We start from the raw sequence: 27067 nt of genomic DNA, 5'->3' as shown, positions 1-27067 counted from the left end.
TCAACCCAGGGCTTACTCTTTAGCTAGGGAGATGGGCCATGCCCGCCTGAGAGCTCAGTCTTACCCAGACCACCTGGGCTTTGATTTCTGCCACATCCACTTGCCTCCCTTCACTGCGCCTTGGCCCCTCCTACCCTCACTCCCCAGGCCTCAAGGCCCATCTTAGAGGTAAGATGGCAGGAGCATAGGAATCCCTTCTCTCTCTCTGTTCTGCAGCCATACCTACTGACTGATTACTGAGGAGAACCCTCTTCACCTCTTCTGTGTCTCAGGTGGTGCACTTTGGCCTCGCCTTCCTTTGGAGTTGTTCTGCTTAGGACACCCGAGGAGCAGCCACCTCTGAGCTCGCACTCCCTCCTGGGCTGCCCGTGATGTTTGTTTTCTGTCTGAGGGCGGACACTTCCTGCCCTGCGCTCCTTAGGACAGGAGAGATGGGGAGAGTCCTTGTAGATACGCACAGCTGGCTCAGGTTACAGCCCACCCACTTCTCTGGGATTTTGTCTCCAGCTCATTGTTCCTGTGTCCCAGGGGAAGGGTGGGCCTTTTGTTTCAATGTCTGAATCGTAAGTCCTATAAAATATGATATATTAGACACCCAGTATATATGCATACTTCCCACCAGGAATTAAGAGGGTTGTTTTGTTATAGTTTAATGCCCATTGTAAAGTGATTAATAAAAAAAATCTGGTGCCTTATGAGTTGAGAGGATTAGAAAAATAAAGAAATGATGACACAAAAGAACATCTTCGTTAATACTAACGCCTGTATTTAAGTCTACAGAGTGAATCTTCCCTCCTTTTAATCCAATTCCTTTCATAAAAACACATTAAAACAATTCCTTTCATTAAAAAAGTAAGTGGGGTAATATGACTATAAATCAAAAAAGATACAGGGTATTCATCTTTTTTCTGGATGTCTTTTAAGTTTTTAGTTTCTCACAAAGCAATTCGTAGCACTCATAATAAACCACTTGTGAGAGAGAGACTTAGAATTCCATGGAACTATGGAGTTTTTAAACCACAAAGAAAACCTAGAGATCCTAGAAAATTCTGGATTTGGAAAGTTAAAACTTTCCTCCAAGATTACACAGCTAATTAGAGGCAGAGCTCAGATGAGAACTCAGGTTTCCTGGCTCTCAAGTCCAACCTCTTTCCAAGATCACTTCTCAAATTCTTCCATAGGAAGTTTAATTAAATTATGTGCTTCACATTGCTTGTGGTTTGAAACATGAGCTTCTTGGTATCCCAGCCTCAGTGGGGTCAAGGTAGCATGTTAGCCAGCACCCTACGGAGGAAAGACAGAGCCCTGGCCAGGTTGGGGGCAGGAAGTTCATTAGTAAGAGGGATTCCAAGTTAAAGCTAAAGAAACAGGGCCACAGCAGGCCATCGGGGAAGAGCAGTGAGTGGTGAAGAAGAGGGGCAGGACATGCCCGGAAGGCCCCGGGGTTGTGCCCAGGTGAGGAAACGTGGTACCTCTGTATGTTCCCTTTAGGGACCCTGCTTCCCTGGGCTGAGCATCCCGCATTCCTGATTACGATTCATAGCCATTAAAGTGACCCCAGTTTTTGGAGGGAATCATTTCAACCAAGAGGAAAAATAAGTTTTTAAAATAAAAAAGGCTCTATTTGAAATTTGTCCTCCTAACTAGACTTGGAGATAGTTGTAAATTGTACCCTTTATATTCGGATCTGGGGGCACCTCTGCATTTCATCAGTTCATTCCATTAAAAAAAAAAATGTCCCATAAAGATTGGCCTAGGCTCTCAGGTGTCCATGCATCATTATATAAGTCCTTTAGAAGAGGACTTCACCTTTTTCTCCTCCTTTTGCAGTCCTAAGTTACCTTTTCAATTAGTCCTAAAATTTTGTGGAAGGCCTCATAAGACTCACGCCCATACTTGGCCAAGGTAATTAAGGATTTCTGTGCGTCAAGCACTGCCAGTGTTTAACCTAAGAAACAATATTGACTGAAAATAATTGAATCTGTTATAGTTGCTAGAAGAAGGCTTTTATTTTTATTTTTGTTTTTTTGTGGTACGCGGGCCTCTCACTGTTGTGGCCTCTCCTGTTGCGGAGCACAGGCTCCAGACACGCAGGCTCAGTGGCCATGGCTCACGGGCCCAGCCGCTCTGCGGCATGTGGGATCTTCCCGGACCGGGGCACAAACCCGTGTCCCCTGCATCGGCAGGCGGACTCTCAACCACTGCGCCACCAGGGAAGCTGGGCTTTAAATTGTATTTTGTATTGTGAGATTTATATCCCAAAGGATGTTTGAGATGCTAGCTATGTTTAGATTTTAATTTTCAGATCTTATCACACTTCATAGTGTGCACTGTTTTTTTCCCCCTACCCCTTGCAGATGTACAGCCTTTTTAGTAGAATGGAAATAATTTATTTGCAAACAAAGGGATGGGACTGATGTTCTTTGAATGTCCACCTTGATGATGATTTATATAAGGTGGACACAGACCCATCTTTTAGCAGGAATATGATTTTAGTTAATAGTAAAGTAGGAAAGAATACCACAACCATGAAAAAGAAAATTAAGCTCATATTTGAGAAGAGTTTTAGTGTTCATTGAGTATAAATCTGCAGGTACTGATTTGGACTCTGTTATAAGCCAGATAAATAAAACTACAGAAATTTAATGTGAATCGATTTGACATACATAGACTATTACCTGAATGTGACTTTTAATACATAAAATATATGGAGAAGTTAAACAAACCAGAATACCATTTAATAATGTGCATTGAGAACTAGAATTAATAAGCAGATCAGAATACATTCATTGGCTGTGTGTTCTCTGATTAGGAGAGTTGAAATGGGAATTATGATAAACAAGTGGGTTAGTGAGGCTAAACTCAAAGCAGAAGGAACAAGAGGAAAGACCTTGGCAACTGGTGACATCAAACTGTGACTCCTCATTGGAGCCAAGTCCAGGAGTCCCCCAGTGGGTCACAGCCTGATGGATCCCAGCCTTTCCTATTAAATGATGACAAAGACATTGACAAAATTGCTTTGGTCATACAAGCCCTGTTCTTTCTGTTGGCTCATTCTTTCCCTAGTTAAAACCATTGACTAGGCTGTAGGTTGGTGCGGTTTTAGAGATGTTTAATTCAAGCTAATTAGAGTTTTAGGCAGTTTTTTCTTTGGCGTATATATTTTTAATTCTAGGACTTAATGGGTTTGCTTTTTATGTGTATGCAAAAAACTAATCTCATCTATTATGACTTGATTTTGTTATTTTAACTTTCTAAGGGTAGGCTTATCTTCACATTTCTCTTCCTTTTTGTACTAAACACAACTTGTACTCATCCTGTACAGTGTAGCGTAAGCATCTTTGCCTCAGTGCACGTCTTCATCTTCTTGATGTCCACTTCTCCTCCCTGTCGGATTTAGACTCCCCTCTTAGACTCTTTCCTCTCGTACCAGCCTGTGCTTCTGTGTTCTTCTTTCTTACACCCTTCTGGTATTGGTGGGTGGTAATAAACACATGGATGATTGGTTTAATTATGCCCAGTGCTCTCTTATCTGTTAAAAGTCGTCTATCTTTAATGAGTAAAGTTGCTTTCTTTTTAAATTGAAAACGTAATGCACTTTGATCCACAATAATAAAAAGGTTTCATTTCCTATTATTTTTCTTACCTTAAAGGGGTGTTTGGAAAAGTGTCACATAATTCAAGTTTCTTGAGTTGGTAATTCCACTAGGAAAATTCTGTAATAAATTTTATTTCTTCCTAATGTTCTGATGGGGAATGAGCTGGAAATGACCCTAATAGTCCTATTTCTTGACCTGAGCCATTTCATGAACATTTTTAAAGTACGATAATTAGTTTCAAAAAATCGTGATAGACCCAAATAAATCAAGATAAGGACGCAGTAAGTGGGGGTATAGAATGTGTCCTTCTTTGAAGTGCACATAATTTCTTAATTCCCCTTTACTGGTATACCTGATTCTTAACAGTTTTGACAATCGATGTTTTACTTTGAAGTTTTTTGAATAGATTATGCCTCCAGTGCCTACTGTCATTCATCTCTATGGCATTTCATGGAACCAGGTGTGTAAGAAGGGTCACCATTTGTGACTTTCACAAAGAAGCCAAGAGCCAGGGTGTTGAAAGCCCTCGTGGAGGAGGCTGAATGAATTAAAAATTCACCTGTGAAGGACTTTGGTAGAGAACAGAGTTCCTTCCTTCTCTTCCTGTAGAATAAGGAAGCCTTATTGTAAAAGTAGGTTTTAAGATTGCTTTCAATGATGGTCACAGTGCAAGCAAAGAGTAAAGACAGGTGAAGCAGACACAACAGGGAGACAATACGGGCAGGAAATAAGATTATTTAAAAATGTATGCCCTGGAGTTCTTCCCCTGTGCTGGCAGAGGAGGGACCACAGATCTGACCCAAAGTTTCCTCCAATCTTAGGAAGAAGAAAAACAGATGGGACAGATGCTGGGAGATCCCAGCTTAGTAATTAGCCTCAGGAACCAATGGGATAGATTCTGTCAACAAGCTGGTTTCTTGTGTGCTGTTTTTATAACTATGATCTGTTAATAGTATCCAAGGATTACAGTCCATGGGAGAAAAAATCTAGAACATTCCTTCCTGAAGCCCAAGGCCTAGTTAACTCGAATTGACATTACAGTCCCTACACTAGTGTTAATTAGGGTAGATGTGTTGCTGCCTAAAGTCATGAGAGATTTTATTATTTAAAATAAACATTTAAGCCTCATGAAACAGGAGCAGTTCTCAGTTACAGGAGGGAAGGTAGTGTTCACAGTCACAGATTCAGTCAACAAATATTAAGGACCTGCTACGGGTCCCACTGGGGATGTGGCAGTGAATAAGAACAGTTGTAAAAGGCAGTTAAGAGATGGATGTATAACAATGTGAATGTACTTAATGCCCCTGAACTGTACACTTAAAAATGGTTCAAATGGTGAATGTTATGTCTCTTTTACCACAGTTTTAAAACTGCCGCAATCCAGGCAAGTAAAAGGCAACTTCGTGGGACTAGATCAAGCACGTGGGGTGGGGGAGTGTTAGGGTCTCTGAAAGGGGCCTCTTTCCTGCCTGGAGGGGTCCTTGAGCCCGTGATCCAGAAGGACTTGGGAGCCACTGCCCCCACCTTTTGAAGTTTAAGGAGCCAACTGGAGTCTGGGGTCCACGGGGTGCGACTGCAGAGGAAGGGGAAGGGCCCCACTGCCCTGGGAGGCTGGCGCCTTATCGTCTTCACTTAACCGAGCGTGTCCTGGTGCTTCCTTCACAGACGGCCATCCTGAGACGACAGGGGCGGTACGTATGCTCCACCATCCCTGCCAACGCGCAGCAGGAAGCTCAGAGCTTATTTGTTACAGAGGTAATGTATTTCTTCTATGCCTCCTCCCCTTTTAAAAATTTCAGTGATATTTTCAAGAAAGTGTCAAAGAGGTAATTACATTTTTATGATGGAAGTTAGAATAGAAAAATAATAAGAAGTTTTCAGAGTCTGAAACTTGGACAGAAATGTCAACAGGGGTCAATTTGATGACAAAACATGAATTCTACAAAACTTATCTCATAGCCTTAGAATAGGAGTAACTTGTGAATGAACTCACTGGACACCTAGCAGACTTTGATATTGTTTTTTTGTGTGGTTTTTTTTGCTGGGTTTTTTTTTTTTTTTTACATCTTTATTGGAGTATAATTGCTTTACAATGGTGTTATATTGTTTTTAATGGAGACTCAGCATATGCATTTATGTATTCGTTGACTTCATTTATGTGTTTATACTTGTAATTTATTATCAAGATTAGTTCAATATTCATGAAGTACCAGGTAACAATGAGCAGAGCCTAACTATCCCTGATCAATATATGATTATTATTACTTTTGTTTGAACATACAGAAAACGACTCTTTCGTTAAGGAGGAAAGAAAAATTATTGCTTTGAGATTGCTTGCTTGTTCTGTCTTGAGGTGTTTGTTTCTTCCTACAGGTGCCTTTAGATAGGACGAACGAGTTAGATGTTTTAATTTTGTTTCTTGAAGTGCTCCTTCATTTAAAAAATAGTGTATTTTTATCCCCATTTTTCTAGTTGATATTTAGGAGCTAAATATGCCCATCAATAAATTTGCCCACTACAAGGAAGCTATGCTGTTCTAAGCAAAGGACCATTACAATAACAACATTTAGTTTCACTGAGATTTTTGAAAACTTGAATGTATAGTTAAAATTTTTGAAGTGTGTTGTTCTCTTAGCATTCTGAAAAGGTAACTTCTTGTCTTACCTCCTTTGCCACTCTATTCGTAATATTAATGCAAGACAAACACAGCCAAATATGTTTACAGAGTCTCAAATGTTTATTTTAAAGCAGGACATTAGGCGAACTGTCCTGCAGCCTGTTTTTGTAAAGAAGGGTACACTGCGGCACAGCTGCACCCATTTGCTCGCTCACATATGCCTGTGACTACTTCACATTACAGCTCAGACACCAATGGCTGCAATGGACACAGTGTGTCCCTCAAAGCTGAAAATACTTGCTATCTGGCCTTTTGCAGAAAAAAATTTGTTGATCCTTGTTTTAAAGCATATAGTAAAATTGTTAATTACTAATTCAGTTCTCCCAGTTTCTTAAAAAAAATATTGTGTTTGAGGGACAGCTCTCCATTAGGTTCTCCCATCACTGCAGGCTGGGCAATAGCGACTTCACCCTGTGGGGCAGGAGCCAGCATAGCTACACCCTCTTGGGCCTCTTCCACCAGGGTGGAGTGCAACAGCACTTCCGCCCCGTACTCTTGTCCACAGGAGGATGACCTAATGGCTTTAAACAAAACAAAACAAAACTTCAAAAACCTTCCAGTGTAACTTCAAAATATTATTGAATTTCACAAGTTTGAAAGGTCAGTCATGAAATCAGCCCAGTCAGATCCCTGTCTCTTTAGAGATGCAGTTCTCTGCTTACTGATTTCTGATTGAACCCCTTGTCTCCTAGACTTTCTACACCTCCAGAGGGGTGCGGATTGCTTGCCTTGTTCTGTGCACCTGCCTTGGAATTTTGCCTGTGCCTGCCTTGTGGGTGGTCAACAATGGCTTATTAAATGAGTGAAGCTAGTTACTTAACCTGGTTAACTGTGTTTTTTGCAGTTCCTTATAGTTTAAAATATTTAAACATTGTAATTATCTTTCTTACCCATTTTCCGTAAGATATTAAAAATCTGGGCACTCAGGTGTTCTGTTCATAAATGCACTGATTATGTACAAGTGTATACTTATTTATTTATTTTTAATTGGGCAGGTACATTTTATACTTCGGAATAGGTTTAATATCCTACAAGAGACTTTGGTGGTATGAAAGCTGAAGTTGAAGGGCTTGGTGAAAAACCAGAACAAAGATAATAGAGCATGTCCACAAGGCTGTGTCATACATAGTCTGACCTGACTTAGCTATGCTAATGGACCCAGGGGTAGGATGGGAAAACCCAAACCTACAGATAATTCTGAAGTCATACTGGTTTTGGAATGTGATTTTGAGTGTGGATGTCTGATGTTCTAAATGTGAAAATGCTTTGAAATTAAAAAAAAAAAAGCAATTATAAGAATAAAATGGTATTTAAAAACATTTGTAACTACTTAGCAAAGAAATTGAAAAGTTGTTCAGCTCCCACATCTGACTTTGTTTTTAACCCTTCTCTGCTCTTTATCCCACCTCAGAATGATAATATAAAAAACTTATTCTACCTTCCGTTCACAACCTTGCCAATAGAGTGCTTAGTGTAGAGCCTGGCACAAGAGGCATTAGCTGTAGTTACTTTCATGACCTTGGGGTTTTGCTTCAGAAAGCCTTCGGGCATGAAGTATGAAATGGATAAAAAGGTTCACAGTATAAACAACAAAGTGAAGTAAACAGAATAGAGACTTTGTTCATGATGTTTCAGCCAGAGTCAAGTCAACTAGGTACGACTAATACATTTAACTACCTATGTTTTCACTTTATTCATTCATTTTTTGCCACACTGACATCTATATATGTGTAGTCTAGAGCTGTCCATACAGAAAAGCAAGTTCGCTGATGGAAAATAAATCAAATGCTTCACCTGTTGATTTTGACTCATTCATATTTGAAGATCTGGTGGAGGAGACCTTATAATCTTAAGACTCTACACACTACTCAGTGGATCCTCCTGGACAGATGAATGAAAGACACCGTGCTGGTTGGTCGAGCTTGTCAGATAGCGAGGTAGTTTAATGCAGTCCGTGTAGGTTGGTGTCACTGTGGAATCTGGGCAATGGACTGCTCCATACTTTGTACATTTGTACACATGCACGCACACATGTACATGTGAAGAGATCATGGTGCCACTGTGAATTGGAATCTAAATCTTTCTTCCTAATTACCTCACACTGTCCCTTATAAATAAAATGAAAATCTGAGGGCAAATGTATGTAATATTGACTAATGAGCAAGTTTTAATATTAGTAAATACTATGGAAGTATCTTTAGGTTCACACTTTCCATTTACTTTCATGTTCTTCTAGAAGCCCACATGACTTCTTAGGAGCCAAGTGGTTTTAAGTCAGAAACAGCACATTGTTATGTAAATGCAGCAAGAGGAGGTGAGGTTTGTCTCCTTGTAACATCTGCTTATCATCTGATCATGAATGACGACGACCTAAGTGACCCCTCTCCCAAGTGTAACGTTTCAGTGGTTCTTAAGCTTCATAGGAACCTCTAATGGTGGCATTTCAGGCATGAGAGGGTTGAGGGGAAAGAATTTTTTTGATATTGGTGTGGGTGTGCATTCATAAACTTTCCCAAATGTTTTCCAAAAGTCATCACATGTCTTTTTTCTTTTTCTCTTATGCTTTTTTTTTTTTTATGCTCTCCCCCCCTCCCCAAATAGTGCATCAAAACCTATAACTCTGACTGGCATCTTGTGAACTACAAATATGAAGATTACTCAGGAGAGTTTCGACAGCTTCCAAAGTGAGTAAATGATCAGACCACACAAGATGGGGTTATACACACAGGGAAAGTTCTTTGTACTTGAAATGCCTAGGGAGATGTGTAACTTCACATGCAATCAGAGTGATTAGAGAAAATATTTCTAGGTGGTTTGTGTGTATATGGGTTAGCTATTGTTTACAGGGTATTTGTTAATAGTACTCAAACCTGGTACTCTGGGAATTGGTAGGTGGTAAGAAACACGTGGATGGTTTAATTATGTTCAGTGATTCTGCTCAGGGTACCACTGATGAAACAAAAACAGGTGAGATTTTTTTCAGTGAGAAACAGAAAACAAAATGTAAGTGTATTGAAATATGCTGAGGTGTGTTTTATCTTAAAAATAATATTTTGAAGAGACATGAAAAGCATTTTATATTGAACAAATTTTATATTTAAAAAATGTACATCAAAGAACAAGCATTTTCTCAAATTTCTTTACGTTCTTTAAAGTATTAACTCATTCTAAAATATACCAAAAGCAAGTGTGTTTAGATTGATGAGCAGTAGTTAAAGTAAACCAGGTATAGATAGGTCTTGCCTTGAGAGGGTATCTGTTATAAAATGGTACATCCTGAAATAACACAGTTGGCAGATTTTAGTTTATTATGAAAATTGAAAGCACATAATGATGGATTGTGTTTCAAAAGTAACCGTTGCCAATGAAAATTTTAATTAAGACCCTGTTAATAAATTTTTCTTAGGGTTTGTTCCATCTATGAGTTTGAACTGTTTATACTATTCTCAGTGGACCTAGCTGTTTGTTTTTTCTGTTTGTGTGGTTCAGCCACTCCTTAAGAGCGTCCAGCCAACTTCCCAATTGCCTCTTTTTAAACCTCTGCTGAGAACACTCCCTTCCAGCATTGTCCAGATGGGTACGCTCCTTACTTCTGTATGTACCCAGTACTTATCTGGGGACTTAATTCTTCCTGTTTGGTCGGTAAAGCTATCTTCACTGATACGTTTGTTCATGCTCTTCTCATGACTGAAAGAGAACCGACCGGGGATTCGGTGTATTTTATACGATATACTTTTACTGCTGGTGGATTTTACCTCTTGGCGTTAATAAGAATTTCAGTTGTGTGATGAGAAGTAGACGAAGGTTGTAACAGTGATTAAGAACATAGACTCTGTAGTCGGCCTGCATCATCTACTTACTCTGCCCTCTGTAAGCCTTAGTGTCCTCATCTGTTAAGTGGTCTTAGCACCAGTCCCCACCATCTAAAGGACTAACGGAGTAACACATGTGAAGTATAGCACAGTGCCTAGCACATAATAACCGTTTAATGACTGATATCGTTATTGTCCTGTTTTTGTTGTTAATACCATCATCATTAAGACTGTGGTTTCCAATCACTTCAGATGGAGTGACCTCATTTAAACTTCGTATTAAAAGTTATTCTACCATGTGTTTATTTATTAATACACTTTCCCATTTTTAATCTACGTAACTCCCAACAAGCCATGCCGTCTTGTCTGCCTGGCTTTTGGGAGCTCTCTAACTCTTGCATCACCCACTTTGAAAAGCAACTTCATCTGTTGTTTTTATTCTTTAGCCAAGTGGGCCAGCTTTGGATTTGTTAAATGCTGGTTCCTTTGATGGGGGAAGAAATGCAGCATCTCTTCATAGATTAGGTAATTATAAAACAAGATTCTTTCTTCTTTTTAAAGCAAAGTGGCCAAGTTGGATAAACTTCCAGTTCATGTCTATGAAGTTGATGAGGAGGTGGACAAAGATGAGGTAGGATGCTTGCTGGCGGATCGAAGGATTCATTTAGTTCACAGATTTAGAAGATTCATTGGAAAATTACCAACATTTAGCCAAAACAGGAATTGGAATGTTCCTTGAAACCGGGGAGGAATTTTTTTAAAATGTATTGTTTGATTGATTGAAATAAGGTCTCTGTTTCAACTTGACTGCTTAGCATTGCCTGTTCCTCTGGTCCTTGTTTATTTGTTCTGAGATCATTTTCAAAGTCCTGGACAAGATTTGGCTACATTGTTAAAAGATCAAGATTACTTAGATCCTAAGTTGAGGTTGTTTTTCAGCAGGCTATTTGAAACAAACTGGCAGCCAGTAGATTTTAAATGGCTGTTTCTTCAGTGAGGGCTCTGAGTAAAGTAGATAGTACCCAGAACCTCTGAATTTAACAAGCCCACTCCCCCTACTATTGGGGGAACGGTTATGGCCAGAGAAGTGTATAAAGAGAGCCAGGCATTAAGGTGACCGTGTCCACTGAGCAAGGAAAACCTAATAAAAAGTTAGTGCTGCCCATCTCTGCATTACTTACTCTTCCCTACTCAGTATTAGATGCCTAATTGTGAGTGTTAACAATGTCCATGGTAGCAAATTATTTTAGAAACAACTTTAAAAATATTCTGGGAAGAGTGAGTGGTCATTCAAAATGAAAAATAAGATATTAAAAACTTGGTGCTGATTAATAGTAAGAGGAGGACCGATTGAAATAATGCACATAAGAGCGCACACCAAACTGTAAAATCCTAGACAGGTAAGTTACTTCTATTATCACTAATAATAACAACAGTAAAACCACCAATATTAAAATTGAGGTGGGCTTCCCTGGTGGCGCAGTGGTTGAGAGTCCGCCTGCCGATGCAGGGGACACGGGTTCGTGCCCCGGTCCAGGAAGATCCCACATGCCACGGAGCGGCTGGGCCCGTGAGCCATGGCCGCTGAGGCTGTGTGTCCAGAGCCTGTGCTCCGCAACGGGAGAGGCCACAGCAGTGAGAGGCCCGCGTACCGCAAAAAAAAAAAAAAAATTGAGGTGGTCTCAGACAAAGCATAAGACAGGTCTTTCTGCAGTTGTCTACTTGATTACAAAAATAAACATCATAATTAGACTAGTCCTCAGGAGGCGTGAGCTGGGTGACCTGACAGTGTAGTCCTCTCTTCCTAAGGCTCCTACTCAAGTGTGTATTGGACACAGTCTTAGGGGGCAGAGTCACAAGGCAGAGGTCTTAGAGAGTAAGGAAAGGGTGGGGGTCAGGATGTGGTGGAAGGTTTGCCACATTGTGTATTTGTGTGTGTGTATATTTCATCTGTCTGTCTGCTTATTATATGTGCAAATATAAGCCTGACTTATTTATAGCAGCAGCTGGCAGCCCCATGCCCTTAAACCCAGATCTCAGTGTTCGGGTCAGAACTCGAGGAAACATGTTTCTTTACTTTTCTAGCTGTCGCCCTTCACTTTTCTCTCTCCTCCTTTCCTCTCTCCCTGTTGTGGTCTTGCCTCTCTCTTTCCTTCATTTCTGTTGCCCCAGCATTTTATCTCTGCTTTCTTTATTGCCTGCCTCATATTTCCTTCCTTTCTTATTCACCTTTCCCTGAACTAAGCATCTGGGAAGTTTTCCAGGAATTTGCTTTTGTCCTCCAACTATATGGGAGTGTAATGTGAAAACATTTTTCATCAAACCGGGCGAGACCTTACAACTTGAGTGGTTAAGTATGGTATGTACTTTCTGTGGCTCATTAAACACTTAAAATACTTGGGGGGGGAAAAAAAACTTGGACTAGAACAAGCTTTGCTTTTTAATGGACTAGCATTTGCTTTTTAATGGACTAGGCTTGTTCCACCTCTTTTATTGATAAGTGGACACAGTAGGTGTTAGTGCCAGACAGTTACTCCAGTAAAGGGGCGAGGGGCAACCTGGTATGAATTGAACGGATTTCCCATCAGTAATATCGGGAGATTGATTGCGACGTTGCCCTTGTCTCCTAGGATGCTGCTTCCCTCGGCTCTCAGAAGGGTGGGATCACCAAGCACGGTTGGCTGTACAAAGGCAACATGAACAGTGCAATAAGCGTGACCATGAGGGTAAGGAGGCCCATCACCCTGCTTTCCCCTTACTAAGCCCTTTTTTTCCTGTGGGTCTTGGAAATGATGCTCAAGATGAATGGGCATGCTGTTTTTTCTGACAAAAGTGACATTGTCTGGTGAGTGAGATGCCTCCCTGGTGATCGGTGATCGACCCCCACTGGTACAGCCCCATTTCCACCCGCTCCCCTTGTCACCCTCCAACCACCAGCGTGATGAGATCATCGTAAGGCTGGTGTGAAGGTGCAGTCGCCTTACAGCCTTTCTTCTCCGTATTGACTACAAAAGGGATACTTGGTACCTCGTAGAACATCACCGAGGGGCTACACCTAAGCACTTTCATGGAGGTCTTCCTGCAGTAAAGTCAAGAAAAGCAAAAATCAAGGACTAAAGGAAAAATGGTTAAATTGGAAGGGGGTTGTCAAGAGAAAAGTAAAACTAGTGTAAAAACTATTCAGGAGAGAAGTAGGACCAATGAAAGGCCAGAATTAATAATAAAGAGAAACAATGGAAGTGAGGTAGGATGAGCAGGGGATAAAAGTTAAATCAGGGGAAATGCTGATTGTTGTAATCCTGAGGCTGGAAAATCGTCCAGTTCCGTGAGGCAGAGAACAGTTCCTACTCCGTGTGAGCAAGACACCCTGGGGATTTGAGAAAGTTTCCATCCTTCTGAGCTCCATCCCAAATTAGACTGAGCTCCATCCCAAATTAGAATTCCCTGCACCGCTTCTGGGTGGTTATGTAAAAATCTCTGATTCTGTGGGTGAGAAAAATGACCCAGGAATGCTTAGTGAACCAACTCCACAGAATTTAAATTCAGTAAAATTATTAGATGTGTTGGAGAGTCTTAACTCACCCAGTTACCTGGGGCGCTGGCCAGAATTAGATTTGTTTTGGAGAGAACTGAAATGGTTTTTTCATAGGGTGTACTTGTGAGTTATTGAGAGAGATTGTGGCTGTTTTCATCTTGAAACCATAATTATGTGTGTATTTTTCTCTCAGTCGTTTAAAAGACGATTTTTCCACTTGATTCAACTTGGTGATGGGTCCTACAATTTGAATTTTTATAAAGATGAAAAGATCTCCAAGGAACCAAAAGGATCAATATTTCTGGATTCCTGTATGGGTGTGGTTCAGGTAAATATGAAGCGAGTTTTATCGTTGAATTTTCTCATTTGTAAAAGTACCATCTATGAATTAGCAGATTTAAGCAAACACTTCAAAAAATGGCAATATTCGTGGTAGAAGTGTAATAGCAGACTTAAAAATGAGTTAAAGGCTTGTTTTTCATCATTTTAGAAGATAGTGGGTACAACACACATGCAGAATTATGTCGTAGGAGGCCCGAGTGCTCTGCATATGAGTTTTTATGTTTAAAACCTGGCTCAGCTACTTTTTAAATTTAAATTTATTTATTTGTTTGTTTATTTTCGGCTGCGTGGGGTCTTCATTGCTGCACGCAGACTTTCTCTAGTTGCGGTGAGCGGGGGCTACTCTTTGTTGTGGTACGCGGGCTTCTCATTGCAGTGGCTTCTCTTGTTGTGGAGCACAGGCTCTAGGCACGCAGGCTTCAGTAGTTGTGGCACGCAGGCTCAGTAGTTGTGGCTCGTGGGCTCTAGAGCGCAGGCTCAGTAGTTGTGGTGCACGGGCTTCGTTGCTCTGCGGTATGTGGGACCTTCCCAGACCAAGACTCGAACCTGTGTCCCCTGCATTGGCAGGCGGATTCTTAACCACTGCTCTACCAGGGAAATCCTCAGCTACTTTTTAACTGTGTGACCTTGGACTGGCTATTAACTGAAGTTTCTTCACATGCAAAATTCAGATAATGATAATATTTCCTTAATAGGGTAAGAGGATTGGATGAGTTAACTTGGAAATATTCAGAACAGTTCTTAGCATCTCTGGGATGACTTTTATCATGATAGTATCAATGGCACAGTGGTATATTGGCCAAGAGACTGGGTTTCAGATTCAGAGTGAGTTCAGATCCCTGCTCTACCCCTTACAGCTCTATAACCTTGGAGATATTTTTCAACTTCTCTGTGCCTCAGGTTCCTCATTTGTTAAATAGGGATAATGATAATACTGAATATGGTTATGGAAGGGATTAATCAATACATGTAAAGAGCTTAGAGCGGTGCTGGCACATGGTAAGCATTCAGCCAATATTAGGGTTGGGGTTAGGGTTTGTTATCATAGTGCTGTTACAGTTGTAGAGTTAGTCTTAAAAGTTATTTTAATTATACATGATACATGAATGTATTTGTATTATGAAATGTTAGACAGTACAGGTAGTGCAGAAGTCCCTGTTGACCCCCATATCTCCCTTTCTCAAAGAGCTACCATTAGCAGTTTGGTGTGCCTCCTTCCATGCCTTTGTAGAATTGCCTTTGAAAGCAGGTTGGCAGTTTCCCCAATCTGTCTGTTCGTCCGTCCATCCACTCATCCACTCCCCTCCAGTTTTCCAGGAATATCTAAGGCAGCAGTTTACAAGGATACATAAAACACAGGCTAATATAAATATAAAGTGGTGTGAAAGGAGTCAGGGTAGGGAAGAGATGAAGTGGGATTAAGTTAAGGAAAAAGCATGTATTTTAAAGACCTCACTAACACCCGCTATGGTGGGTGACAAACCAGGCTCTACGCTTTCTAGCTTGGAGACCCGTTCAGTTGCACAGTGTCTGTAGATACAAACAGTCCAATTAGTCAGAAGCTGCCCGAGTAATCTCAGAATGAAGCCCATTCAGGCGTTTCTCTTGGGGGCCCTCATACAGAGGGCGCTGTGTGATGAACGAACAGTCTTCTTGACGGCTCCTCACAATAGACGCAGTCACCGTTATCAGAGAATTCTTCCTTAAGATGACTCAGTGTTCGCTGATGACATTAGCCCAAATCTCGGTTCTCTAAGAAAGGTTTTGTGGGGCCAGTGTGACTAAGGTTAGAGACACAGCTCTGGTTTGACCCTCAGGTATACTTGCTTATGCGTTCACATGTTTACTTAAAATTAAATTGCATTTTCATCCAAATAATACATTCATCTGGTTTAAATGTCAAACAGTACAGAGAGGTAGCACTAAAGGCACAGTCCTGCCAGCATCACCTCACTTCACCTACTCCCCACTCCCTGAAATGGTCATTTTCAACTTTTTCCACTGTTTTTTTTTTCTTGGGATTTGCCTCCATATTGTTAGGTAAGGAGTGTTCGCTGCTCTTCATTCATCAGTTGTGGACATTATGTGATGCTAGAGAGGATTTTAGCTCCTGCAGCCCTCCTTCATGCTCTAAGCTGGACCGACTGCTTCCTCAGCCTCTGCACAGTCACCATCCTGGAAATTCCCTTTGCTGTCCTGGCTGTGTCAGATTCCTTGTTTCCAGGATCCCATGTCGTCTTCTTTCTCGTTTTCCTTTCTTGTTTTGGAGGAACACATCCTCCAGGAGCTTCCTGGAAATCATGTGTAAGATCTTAATTTTTTGAGAGTTAGATGAAATTTACCTTAGAATTTGAAGGCGTTCCATTGTCTTCTAGATGCTTGTGTTGTTTTGGAGTCTTATGTTATTCCCTATTCTTCACAGTCTTCTCCTTATCTCTTATCTATGGTGACCTGAAATTTAGGTTATTGTGTCTTGATTTTGATTTTTTTGGTAAGCTTTTTTGTTAAGGCATGACATAAGGAGAAAATAAACATGTAATGAATGAGTTTTTACTGAGTTTAGATCTCTATTATCTATTTGTGCTGAGAAGTCTGTTCTTGTTCTGGAGACTCTGTCCTGCATGTTCTAGCCACCTGGGTCTTCTGAACTCTGGGCAGCCTCCTCAGTTAGCAAGACTGTTGGACTCTGTTCAGGCTCACCTTCCTGGGTCCAGATATGGCCTCCAGGCAGGAAGTGATGAGGTGATGGTAGGGCTCACCTCATCTATTTCCTTTCTATCAGGGATCACAGGGCTGCCCTGATGGTTGCAAAATACCTAAAAACAGTTGTTTCATCTATTTTGCCCAGTTATTTCTAGTAGTTATGTTGGGAGAATAAGTCCAGACCTTGTTGCTTCATCGTGGTCAGCATGGAAGTTGGGGGTCCAAACTCAGCTGGCTACAGGGGCCAAGCAGATAAATTAAGTGAAAGAAGAGGCCTGGGTGTAAAGTGATAGGAAATGCTGGGGACTGTGACAAACTGGAGCACAAGTGGTCCCGTTTAAAGGGGCAGCTGATGTGCTGGGTGGCACTGCCAGCTCAAGGTTGCCAGCTCATCTGGTTCAGGAAAACCAGAAATACAAAATTTTAGTTAAATCTTGGTATTTTTAGTTACTGGTGACTAATTTAAAAACAAACAACCCCCCCCCAAAAAAAACATTGTTTTTGGTCCTCTAGTGCAGGACCAAACCCTAGATCAAGGTGATAGCACCACTTAATATTCATTGAGAATTATTTTTGCATCAACAGCTAATTGGCACATGGCACTCTCAGCTTGTAACCCAAACTCAGCTGAAAGCTGCCACTGTAGAAACCAAATTATATCAAAGTATGTTTATTCACAGCATAAAGGAAGGAGTACCAGAGCGAATTGTCAATGACAGTGAAGTAACTTCTTGGGTGGGATTGCCAAGTAGGAGTTCCATTTGGATTCTTAAGCTGAGAGACCTTTTCAGTTACATTTTAGTTGAGTTTTCTGGCATTGACTTTAAAAAAATGTTTAAAGCAAAACTAAATATATTTGGCAACTCATTTGGAAAGTAGCAGTAATTACTTTTGTTTTATAAGAGTTTTGTTGCCTGTCTTCAGCAGAGTATAGGTGATTTACAGTACGGAGTCCCCAATCACTCAGTCTCTGGAATACATTTCGGAATCTAAAGTTCTGGCTTCAGTGGCCATCCCTTCCTTCATATTCTTTTTGCAGGTGTGGCTGATGGTGTTTTACATTTAACGAATTGTGTCTAAGGCTTCAATATGTTTAAATAATTTGTTTTTATCTCCACATCTGTTTGTAAGCTCACCTCCAAAAGTTGAGGCTTAAGTATTTCAGGTTTTTTTTTTTTAATATTGCTTTTGGACATTGTAAAAATATGAGCTGATTAAATGCTATGAGTTCAAAGAAATGCCTATGCTAAAATTTAAAACTAGACCTGAAAAGAATCCAGTTACGAATCTTGAGCCCTAAAAGTATTTTAGAACCTTGAAGTTGATTACACTTATTTTGCAGATAAGGAAACTGAGGCTCAGAAAGAGGAATAATTCAGAATCAAGGCCTAATGCTCACCCTACTTTTAACTTATTTTCATAGTAATGAGTAGGTGAGGAGTGCAGGGGAGAGAACTCCTTTCATATCTGGCCTTTGACCCCTTCTCTGACTCTTTCTGTGAAGTGAGGTGTGAGGCGTTGTGCACAGTGGTCTGCATGCTCTGCTGGGAGCAGTTCTCTCCTGAGAACCAGCTGCAGAGGTCACAGAGGCGACTTTGGGAGGGCCACCCTGTCCCCGAGACATTCACTGAGAGCCCCCTCAGGGACTGCGGCTAACCAGCTAGAATTTTAGTGGGCGAAGGCTCTGCTCGGACGCCGCACATTGGTGGGAATTTGTGATGTCACGTCCCTCAGCCTGTAAGTACCAGGAGTCTTGTGTCATGTTTCTCGGAGCTGAACCTCTATCTAGTGCAGTCACCAGGGCGATTTTACCCACCAGGGGATGTTTGATAATATCTGAAGACATGTTTTGATCTTCACAACTGGGGGGCTATGCTACTGGCATCTAAGGAGTAAGGCCAGGCTGCTTCTAAACAGGCTACAGTGCACAGGACGGTCCCCATAACAGTTACTGGCCCCAAGCGTCAATAGTGCCAAAGTGGAGAAACCCTGGCCTCGTGCACATTCATCCTTCGTCATTTAATGCACATGGACTGCGGTTTTTATACTTTGAGTAAGATACCCTTTCACAGGCATAAAAGCTGGAGGCACGAGGGAAGCTGGAGGAAGGTAGACATGGTGTCTAAATACCTTTTGGGCCTCATAAATGATGAGAAAGTTCCAGGTAAGGAAATCAGACATATTGATAGATAATGGTTTGCTTTTAAAATGTGATACCACATACTACTTCATTAAAAAAGATAGGAGCTAGAGGAACTGAAAATTTTCAATGAAATTTCATTCAGATATTTTTCAGGAGCCTATTATTTGCCAAGCAGTGTTCTAGAAATAGGGATGTAGCACTGAACAAAAGAAATCTCTGCTCTGAAGAGCTTCCATTTCATTGGATGGGACAGACAACAAATAAATATGTAAAATGTGTAATGTGTCAGATGGGGAAATAAAGCCATGAAGAAAATAATTCAGGGAAGGTGGATACAGATGGGGGTTTATTGGGAAGGGGCTTGCCTTTTTAAATAACTTGGTCCGAAATGCCGATGAGATAGTACCCATCAGCAGATAATAAAGAGAAGAATTTTTAAGGCTGTTCCAGTTCTTCTGAAATGTGTCTCTTTACCCTTTTTCTGTTTCAGAACAACAAAGTCAGGCGTTTTGCTTTTGAGCTCAAGATGCAGGACAAAAGTAGTTACCTTTTGGCAGCAGACAGTGAAGTGGAAATGGAAGAGTGGATCACAACTCTGAACAAGATTCTCCAGCTCAACTTCGAAGCTGCAATGCAAGAAAAGCGAAACGGAGACTCTCATGAAGGTAGGCAGGTATAGCTTGCACACTCTGCGGGTGTCTTCTGTTTTGCCAGAGGGCACAGGAAGTAGCTAGATTACTGCAGAGGTACATGGAGGTGGGACAGACGTGAGCTCCTTAGAGATAACCTGTCAGCAAAGATTTTGTCCCAGTAGAATGTCCTACCCTGACATCATTTGTATAATGAGAAGAATCACAGCTTTGGAGGCAGAAAGGAATACCTGAGTTCAAGTCCCAGCAATACCATTTTTCAGCCGTGAGACCTTGGGCGAGCCGCTTATGTTTTCAGAGCCTTGGATTACTCTCTTGTAAAATGGGAATCAAAACAGAACTTGCTGGTCAATGGGAAGATTAAACAAGATAATGTATCTCAAGTACCTGACATAGAGTCGGCACTTCAAATACTAATTATAGTTTTTATTGTTATCATTAATCATATCCTTTGGAATTTTCAAGTCAAAGTTAGGATGGGCAGAAGCCACAGATTAAATTGGTTGGGAAAATCTGGCTATGTTCTTGACAATTCATGTTTTATTTCAGGCCCTTGGACAGGTGATTCCCAACTCTGGCTGTGCCTTAGAAGTCCCTGGAGACTTTTAACAAGTACTCTTTCCTTTGTCCCACCAGAGATTCTGGTTTAGTTGGCCTGGGCTGGTGCCTGGTGGGTGTGGCCATGTGTGCTGCTGTCCATAGCCCTTGACAGTTCTGGTTAGACACTGTCCGTGCTGCTCCAGCCATCAAATGTTCAGCTCTCACCACTGGGCCTGGCATCAGCATTTTTTAAAAGCTCTGAGGTGTTTCTGTTTGGTATCCAGAGTTGCAAACCACTGTGTGAAAGGGCACATAAGAGAAACGGCCTTCCTCCTCTTGTTTTAAATAAAATGCTTTCAACTGTGAGTGACTTAGGTAATCTGTTTTGCTGTTTTAGATGATGAACAAAGCAAAATAGAAGGTTCCGTTTCCGGTTTAGATAGCTACCTGCCTGAACTTGCCAAGGTAACATCATCTTAAATCTTCTGCTCTTCATAGAATGATATTGAAAGGATTAACAAATACATTAGAGTAAATTATTAAAATCATGGTGTAGTTACTGCTATTTTTTGACTTCAGCATTTGGTGAGGTGAAACACATGGCTGACTTCTTAAGTTGGATTTGAGTCTGTTTTCCAGAAAGTGCCTTACAAAGTATTCTCTTTTTGTTATTCTTTTTTTTCCCCACATAATATTTAATGCCACATTAGAAGTATTGAAGAAATAACCAAGGTGCACAGGTAAATGTTTCCATAGTAACATGTTACTTAATATGTTCACACATACGCTTCCCCTATTCAAGTTAATAGAGACAATTCCAAAAAGGATGGATAAGTAATAATCTTGTTACTGAACCAAAGAGGGTTGCCTGAGTTATATGAATTTTTCCCGGGTCAGTCTGAATGGAAAAAAAAAAAAAAAGTTATACCTGTTTTTTATAATCTTGAGAAACTCAAAAAGTTACTGAAAAGCACGAAGATCAAAACAACCATATTCCCACCACCCAGATTCAACACCTGTTACTGTGTTGTCTTTTCAGCTTCAACATTTTTTAAAGAAATAAAAATATCAGTTATACTTGAAATTCTTTTTTAAACATCATCTGTATTCCATTCCCTTCTTCCCCCACAACCTGGAACCACAACCAGTTTTCTGGAAATACTTCCATTTGATTTTCATATCTTTACCAATATATCTATCGTAATAATATGTGGCTGTGTTTTGTACGTTTAACATATTATATAAATGCTAACATATTATTCTGTACTTGTTTTTATTTTTAAATTAGCCTTGTTTTTGAGATCCATCCAAGTTGGTATATAGATCTAATTCATACCCTTCATTGCATTGTGTAAGCATTTTATTTTAGCAGTTCTATTATTTCCAATTTTTTCTATTACAAACAGTGCCACAATGAATATCCTTGTACTTGCCTCCTTGTGTGCATCTCTGAATAATTCTTTTTAAATGAGAGAAATATCCTTGTCTTCTTTGGCCCTTTATATTCTTACTCTGTTATTGCCTTTCTATTCTTTTGTGTGTGTGTGTGTGAATACAGTGAAATAGAGACGCTACACACCCGTATCTTAAACACTGTAATAGAAAACATGGTTTATCTATATACCATTATAAATAGACTAGCATTCAACATTGACCTTTACTTTAAGACAACATAGCTGTTCTAAAATATAAAATCTCCCTCCCTGGCTAGGACTTCAGAGCATTGTTTTTCTTTAGCACTTGACTGTTACCACAGTATCTTTTTAGCACCTGCCTATTAAAGCTAATTTTAGTGCTACCATTGTAACCTCCTTCTAGGCTGGGAAGGGTTTAGCTTGTGTGTTTGTGCTTTCATGTTATGAACTTCTGTGTGTCATATTTTGCATTGAGATTCGCTTTTTTGTTATGTTTTGGGGTTCATGATTTCTCAAAGCAAAATCTCTGTTGAAACAGATAATATATGTAGTGCAATCTAGAATTTTAAAAGTTAACTTTCTACACTTACTGGGTGAACACAGTGGATACCTAGGAGAAGAGTCATATTATTTGAGCTTAATGTTGATTAATTAGAAATGTTTTTTTTCTTGTGAAGACAAACAGGAGTTGTGCCTTCCTTTCTTCTCTCACTGCCTACTACTACCTGGCCTTCAGAATTCCTTGATCCTAAGACCTAAGGAGATATATATCACATATATTTATTCTTTAAAAATATATATATATATACATATTTATAAAACATATTTGAAGATGTTTTTCAAACTGGTGGGTAATGACCAAGTTAGCTGAAGCTATTTTAGTTGGTAAAAAGTAATTAAATGGTCTAATTAAATTAAATTAATTGGTTTCAATCTCCATTTCTCATTTACTTTTAAATTTTGTCTTCTTTTTTTATTGAAGTAGAACTTACATAGAGTAAAATGCTCAGGCCCTAATTGTATAGCTTGATGGATTTCACGTTTGTGCACCCACATAACCCCCAACATATAGAACATTTCCAGCACCTCGGCAGACTGTCTTGTATCCTTCATCCCAGCTGACGTTCTCGTTGTTTTGACCTCTATGACTGTAGATTAGTTTTGACTATTCTAGACCTTCCGAAAAGTGGAATCATACATATGACTCTTTGTGTCAGGCTTCTTTAGCTCAACATTATGTGACCCAGAATAAAAAAATGGATAGAATTGAATAGAGGATAGTAAAGTGCACTGCCTTTAATAATGATAGATATTATTTAAGATATATGTGTATATCATGCATATATCATATGTTGATATATATATGTAGAAAGAGAGTGAGTGTGTTTGTGTATGTGTGTGTTGGGTTGTGATGTAAATGTATTTCTTAACTGTGGATCATGGTCAGAACCTAAAAAGTGCAGCATTATAAGGGACTTAACTGTTGTTTCCCGCCCCCCGCCCCAGCTCTCAAGTGTTTTTAAACTATTTTAATTTAAGAAGGTAGAAAAAGTGCAGAAGGTAATTTTTCAAAGAGAAAAAAAAAGAAAATTAAGGTGTGCTGTTATTCACCAGCATGCTGCCATCCCACTTGTGGGGCAGGTGTCTGTTGGTGATGCCTCTTGTCCGCCTGCTTGGTGGCAGAAGTGCAGTGTGAGGGGCTCAGGCACCAGTGTGCCTGGCTCTCAGCCCCTTCATCATCCAGGGCCCCGAGTGTGAGTGGTTTTGACTATTTATAACCCCCTCCAGTGTATCTGGGGTGGGATCATTTGTACCTGTTAAAAAAGGAAGGAGGTTGATTGATACCTGGTCATCCTGATTTTAGAAGGAATGGATTCCAGAGTGTGAGATTGAATAGGGGTGGGAGGGCGTGTGGGAGGGGGAGGGAGGCTCGAGTTGCACAGCTAGGCAAGGAGGGAGAGTTTAGTCGGGGTGAGGAGGTTAAGAGGGCAGTACCAGGGAAAGGTCCATGGGGAGATCAGGCCACAGTTACATCAGATTGCAGAGAAAGGACTAGAACAGTGGGGGCAGGCAAAGGTGTAATTTAATGGCAGGCTCCACTCAGGTCAACTCCTCTTTCTGCTTCATTCATCCTGTTGCCCCGGCTTTTGTTTTCCACTGTGACGGAAACATAACCAAACAGGATATGAGCGACAGGAAGTTGTTTTAGTACAAAAATAGCTGGTGTCTCATTGTGGAATGTGATGGAGGGGCCCTTGACATACAGTAGGAGTGATATGGAATTAGGTTTTCAGAATATTTTGTATGTTCTTGGCCCTTTTGTTGCTTGTACATTTAGTACTGAACATCTCTATTGTTTTCTTATGGGGACACACTGTGTATACCCTAAAACCTGTTCTTTTCCTCCTATTGTCTAAAATGGAGCCAAACATATGTTTGTTCTAAACGTAACAGCATTTATAGTATCAGAGTACACAGTCTTATAAACATTTTTATGAAATAAACACAAACTGTAGTCAAAGTTAGTTAATTGATTTCTTCCCTACAATGTCAAGGGGTAATATGATCATGTGGTAAACCCGACTACTATTTATTTGATAAATATTTTTTTCTGGTTACATTTACCTTAGGTAACATTGAAATGAATATATATATATATGTATGTATGTATATATATCACCTCCTGTGTAAAGGTAGTATGAAGAAAACCCTCATGCTCCCACCTTATATTTTCCTCCATAGCTTTTCTATTTTTGAGCTCTTTGTGTACTCAAAAAACAGCTGCTCACTCTTAATTTGGCCTCCCCATGTGGTTCCTGTTGAACCAAAATTGCTCCCATTCTGTTACCTTGTAACTTCTTTATAGTGAATGAATTTACCTTTCTTGGTAAATCTTCCACAGTTGAACACAGGCTAGAGTCTGGTGTCTCAGACTTTATGGTCTCATTGAGATTGAGTGAGCATCAGGAGGCCAAGTTCAGCAGTACTTGTCAGAACCCAAACAGTTTCACAGACACCTTCTCTGAGATTTTAAACCACATCTGTAATAAATGCTTCCTTCTCTGTATCCTAATCCAGAAAATTATGTCATTGTGTTATGATACAAAGGAACCGGCTAGGGTTGTGTTTGTGAGGTCAGCTGGCGCTCCATTTCTTGGGCTTCCTTATCTAGAATGCTTTATTATAGCTTTGTGACACAGAGGATGAGATGATGGTCCCTGGGAGTTAGATATCATGGAAGTAGTGGAAACAAATCATAACAGCTCTTTAAGTTCAAAGTATGTATTCTGGCTTCAAAGGATTTTGCTAAGTCTTCCTGTTTGCAACCCATTCTGTTTAAATGAGCCAACAGTCAACACAGTATTTTCCTGACGAGCCGTCCTCAAAATATGATGCTCTGGCCTTCGATTGTTTTCCCTGCTCAGAGATAAACTGAAGACACAGGGTATGCCTAAACTTTATGGTAGTTCTTCTGGAAACTCTTGAATGTTTGGTTCATAACTGCCTCTTAAGACAAGGAAGAAAACATTGTCAGGGTGTATCATTAGTGATTAAACTTAGAGAATACAGGAGTGGGGGGAATAGCCTTTGCTTTAGACAAATCATTCTCTTCTGTAGTATCTGAGAAGTGTCCGTTTTTATAGAGAATGACTCTGTCATTGTCACTTTTCTCTCTCTATTTTCCTCTATACTGAATTATTAGATGGGCAGTGGGTAGGACCAGCAACAGGGTTTGGGGAAGAACCAGTTGGGTTCTTCCTGCATCTACGGTATGGACTGACCACAGGTTATTTTAAGAGCAGAGCTGGTCTCTGTCACTTTGAGAAGTGCTGGATGGCATAGTCTGTGGGATTTTTTTTTTTTTTTGCGGTACGCGGGCCTCTCACTGTTGTGGCCTCTCGCGTTGCGGAGCACAGGCTCCGGACGCGCAGGCTCAACGGCCATGGCTCACGGGCCCAGCCGCTCCACGGCATGTGGGATCTTCCCGGACCGGGGCACGATCCCGCGTCCCCTGCATCGGCAGGTGGACTCTCAACCACTGTGCCACCAGGGAAGCCCTGTGGGATATTTTTTTACAGCTATGTTTTGTGGGCTCTTAGACTGTGAAAGTACTTATTACAGGAATTTATTTTATTGTCTTTACTAAAATTTAAGTGAAAATAAATGTACTTGCTATAATAAGTAAAAATATTCAAAGTTGTATAAAGAAAAGTTCATCTTTTCCCTTCAACCTCCATCCCCAGATTCCTGAGAGCACTGATGTTATTAACCTGTTATAATTGTTTCTTTACCGAACCAATTGCTCATGGAAACATTTACACATATGCAGTGTTTTTAGTTATTTTTAAAAATATGCTCATGATATATATATTACTCTGAAACTTGTTCTATTACTTAAAAATTTTTCATAGATGTCTCCCTGCGGCCATAGAGGATCTAGTTCACTCATTTTCATAGCTGCATAATATTCCAAATATGGATACTGAACACTTTATTCGGCCATCTCCCTATTCATGAGCATCTAGATAATTTTCAGTTTTTAGCCTATACAAACAGTGCACAATAAACATCATGATGTATTTATAAGCTGAAATACTCACGCTCTTATTTCTGTATGAGGAATTCCCCAAGGTGGGATTTCTGGGTCACAGTTTATTGTGCTTTTAGTGCTTTAAATATTGCCAGGTTACTTTCCCAAAAGGTTGTAACAATTCATATTCCCATTTCTCTGCATACTCACCAGAGGAGTGAAAAATGATGTTTCACTGCTTTAATTTGTATCCCACTGTTTTAGTTGTGGTATTTTTCATATTTTTGTATATTTATTTGCCATTTGGTTTTCCTGCTCTCTGACTTGCCTGTTCATATTCTTTACCTATTTTGTTCTGGTCTAATAGTTAAAGAATCTGGGCTCTGAAGCCAGACAGCCTCAGTTAGAAGCCAGGTTTCTGCTTAGGGTTGTGAATTTGGGGCAAAGTATTTACCCCTCGAGCCCCAGTGTTTTTCTCTTAAACAAGGATAATAATAAGACTTGCCTCCTAAGTTTGTACCAAATTTAAATGTGCACTTAGGATAATATCTAGCATAGAGATGTTGGCTATTATCAACAAATATTTGCTTTTATCATTATGATGCTTTCAAATATTTATTATTCCCTGGCTCTGGGGGAAAGCCCTGCCCTTCCCGAGCCACATTTTCTTACTGCCTAGGTTTTACTTGGTAATTCTTTCAAACACTGTTTATCAGGCGTCCCATCTGTTTAAAGCACTCTGGGCCTTGGGAAGGATGGGAGGAGCTTTAAGAAGCTGAGCCTGCTTTTCATCTATCTCATAGAAGAGCTGTCAGTGTGTGCAAGGTGGATTATAAGCTTTCACGTTATTTTTACATCTAACGTTGTCCCTTCTTCCCCATTAAACGGTTTTTCTAGTGAAGAATATATCCCTTGGATATTAGTGGCAACATCAGGATACTTTGAGTCTATTTTGGCTAGTTGTTGATTTTTTTTTTTTCTGTTAATGTGTCTGCATCTCTGTTTGTCTTCTAATTATATAGAGCTCTTAGCAGTCTTTCTTGCTTTATTCATTTCTCATCTCCTACTCCACTTGAGTCAACAAGCATCTTTCAGAAAGACATGAGGAAATGCATCTACG

At 40.2% G+C, this 27067-nt stretch overlaps 1 protein-coding gene across 32 annotated transcripts in view; it reads left to right on the top strand.

The window, feature by feature from the left end:
- The window catches only part of DOCK9 (dedicator of cytokinesis 9), a 283582-nt gene that overhangs the window by 144073 nt on the left and 112442 nt on the right, over positions 1-27067 (top strand). For all 32 annotated transcript variants that reach the window (XM_060288099.2, XM_060288103.2, XM_030856827.3 and 29 more), the window contains exons 3-9: positions 5265-5354; positions 8878-8960; positions 10650-10719; positions 12719-12814; positions 13817-13951; positions 19302-19476; positions 20399-20466. In XM_060288099.2, coding sequence (XP_060144082.1) covers positions 5265-5354; positions 8878-8960; positions 10650-10719; positions 12719-12814; positions 13817-13951; positions 19302-19476; positions 20399-20466 — 717 coding nt within the window. The remainder of the gene's footprint in view (positions 1-5264; positions 5355-8877; positions 8961-10649; positions 10720-12718; positions 12815-13816; positions 13952-19301; positions 19477-20398; positions 20467-27067) is intronic.

This window comes from Globicephala melas, chromosome 18, assembly GCF_963455315.2.
Source record: "Globicephala melas chromosome 18, mGloMel1.2, whole genome shotgun sequence".
Taxonomy (NCBI): Eukaryota; Metazoa; Chordata; class Mammalia; order Artiodactyla; family Delphinidae; genus Globicephala; species Globicephala melas.
The sequence above is the reverse complement of the archived record's forward strand: the minus strand, read 5'-3'. Positions and strand labels throughout refer to the sequence as shown.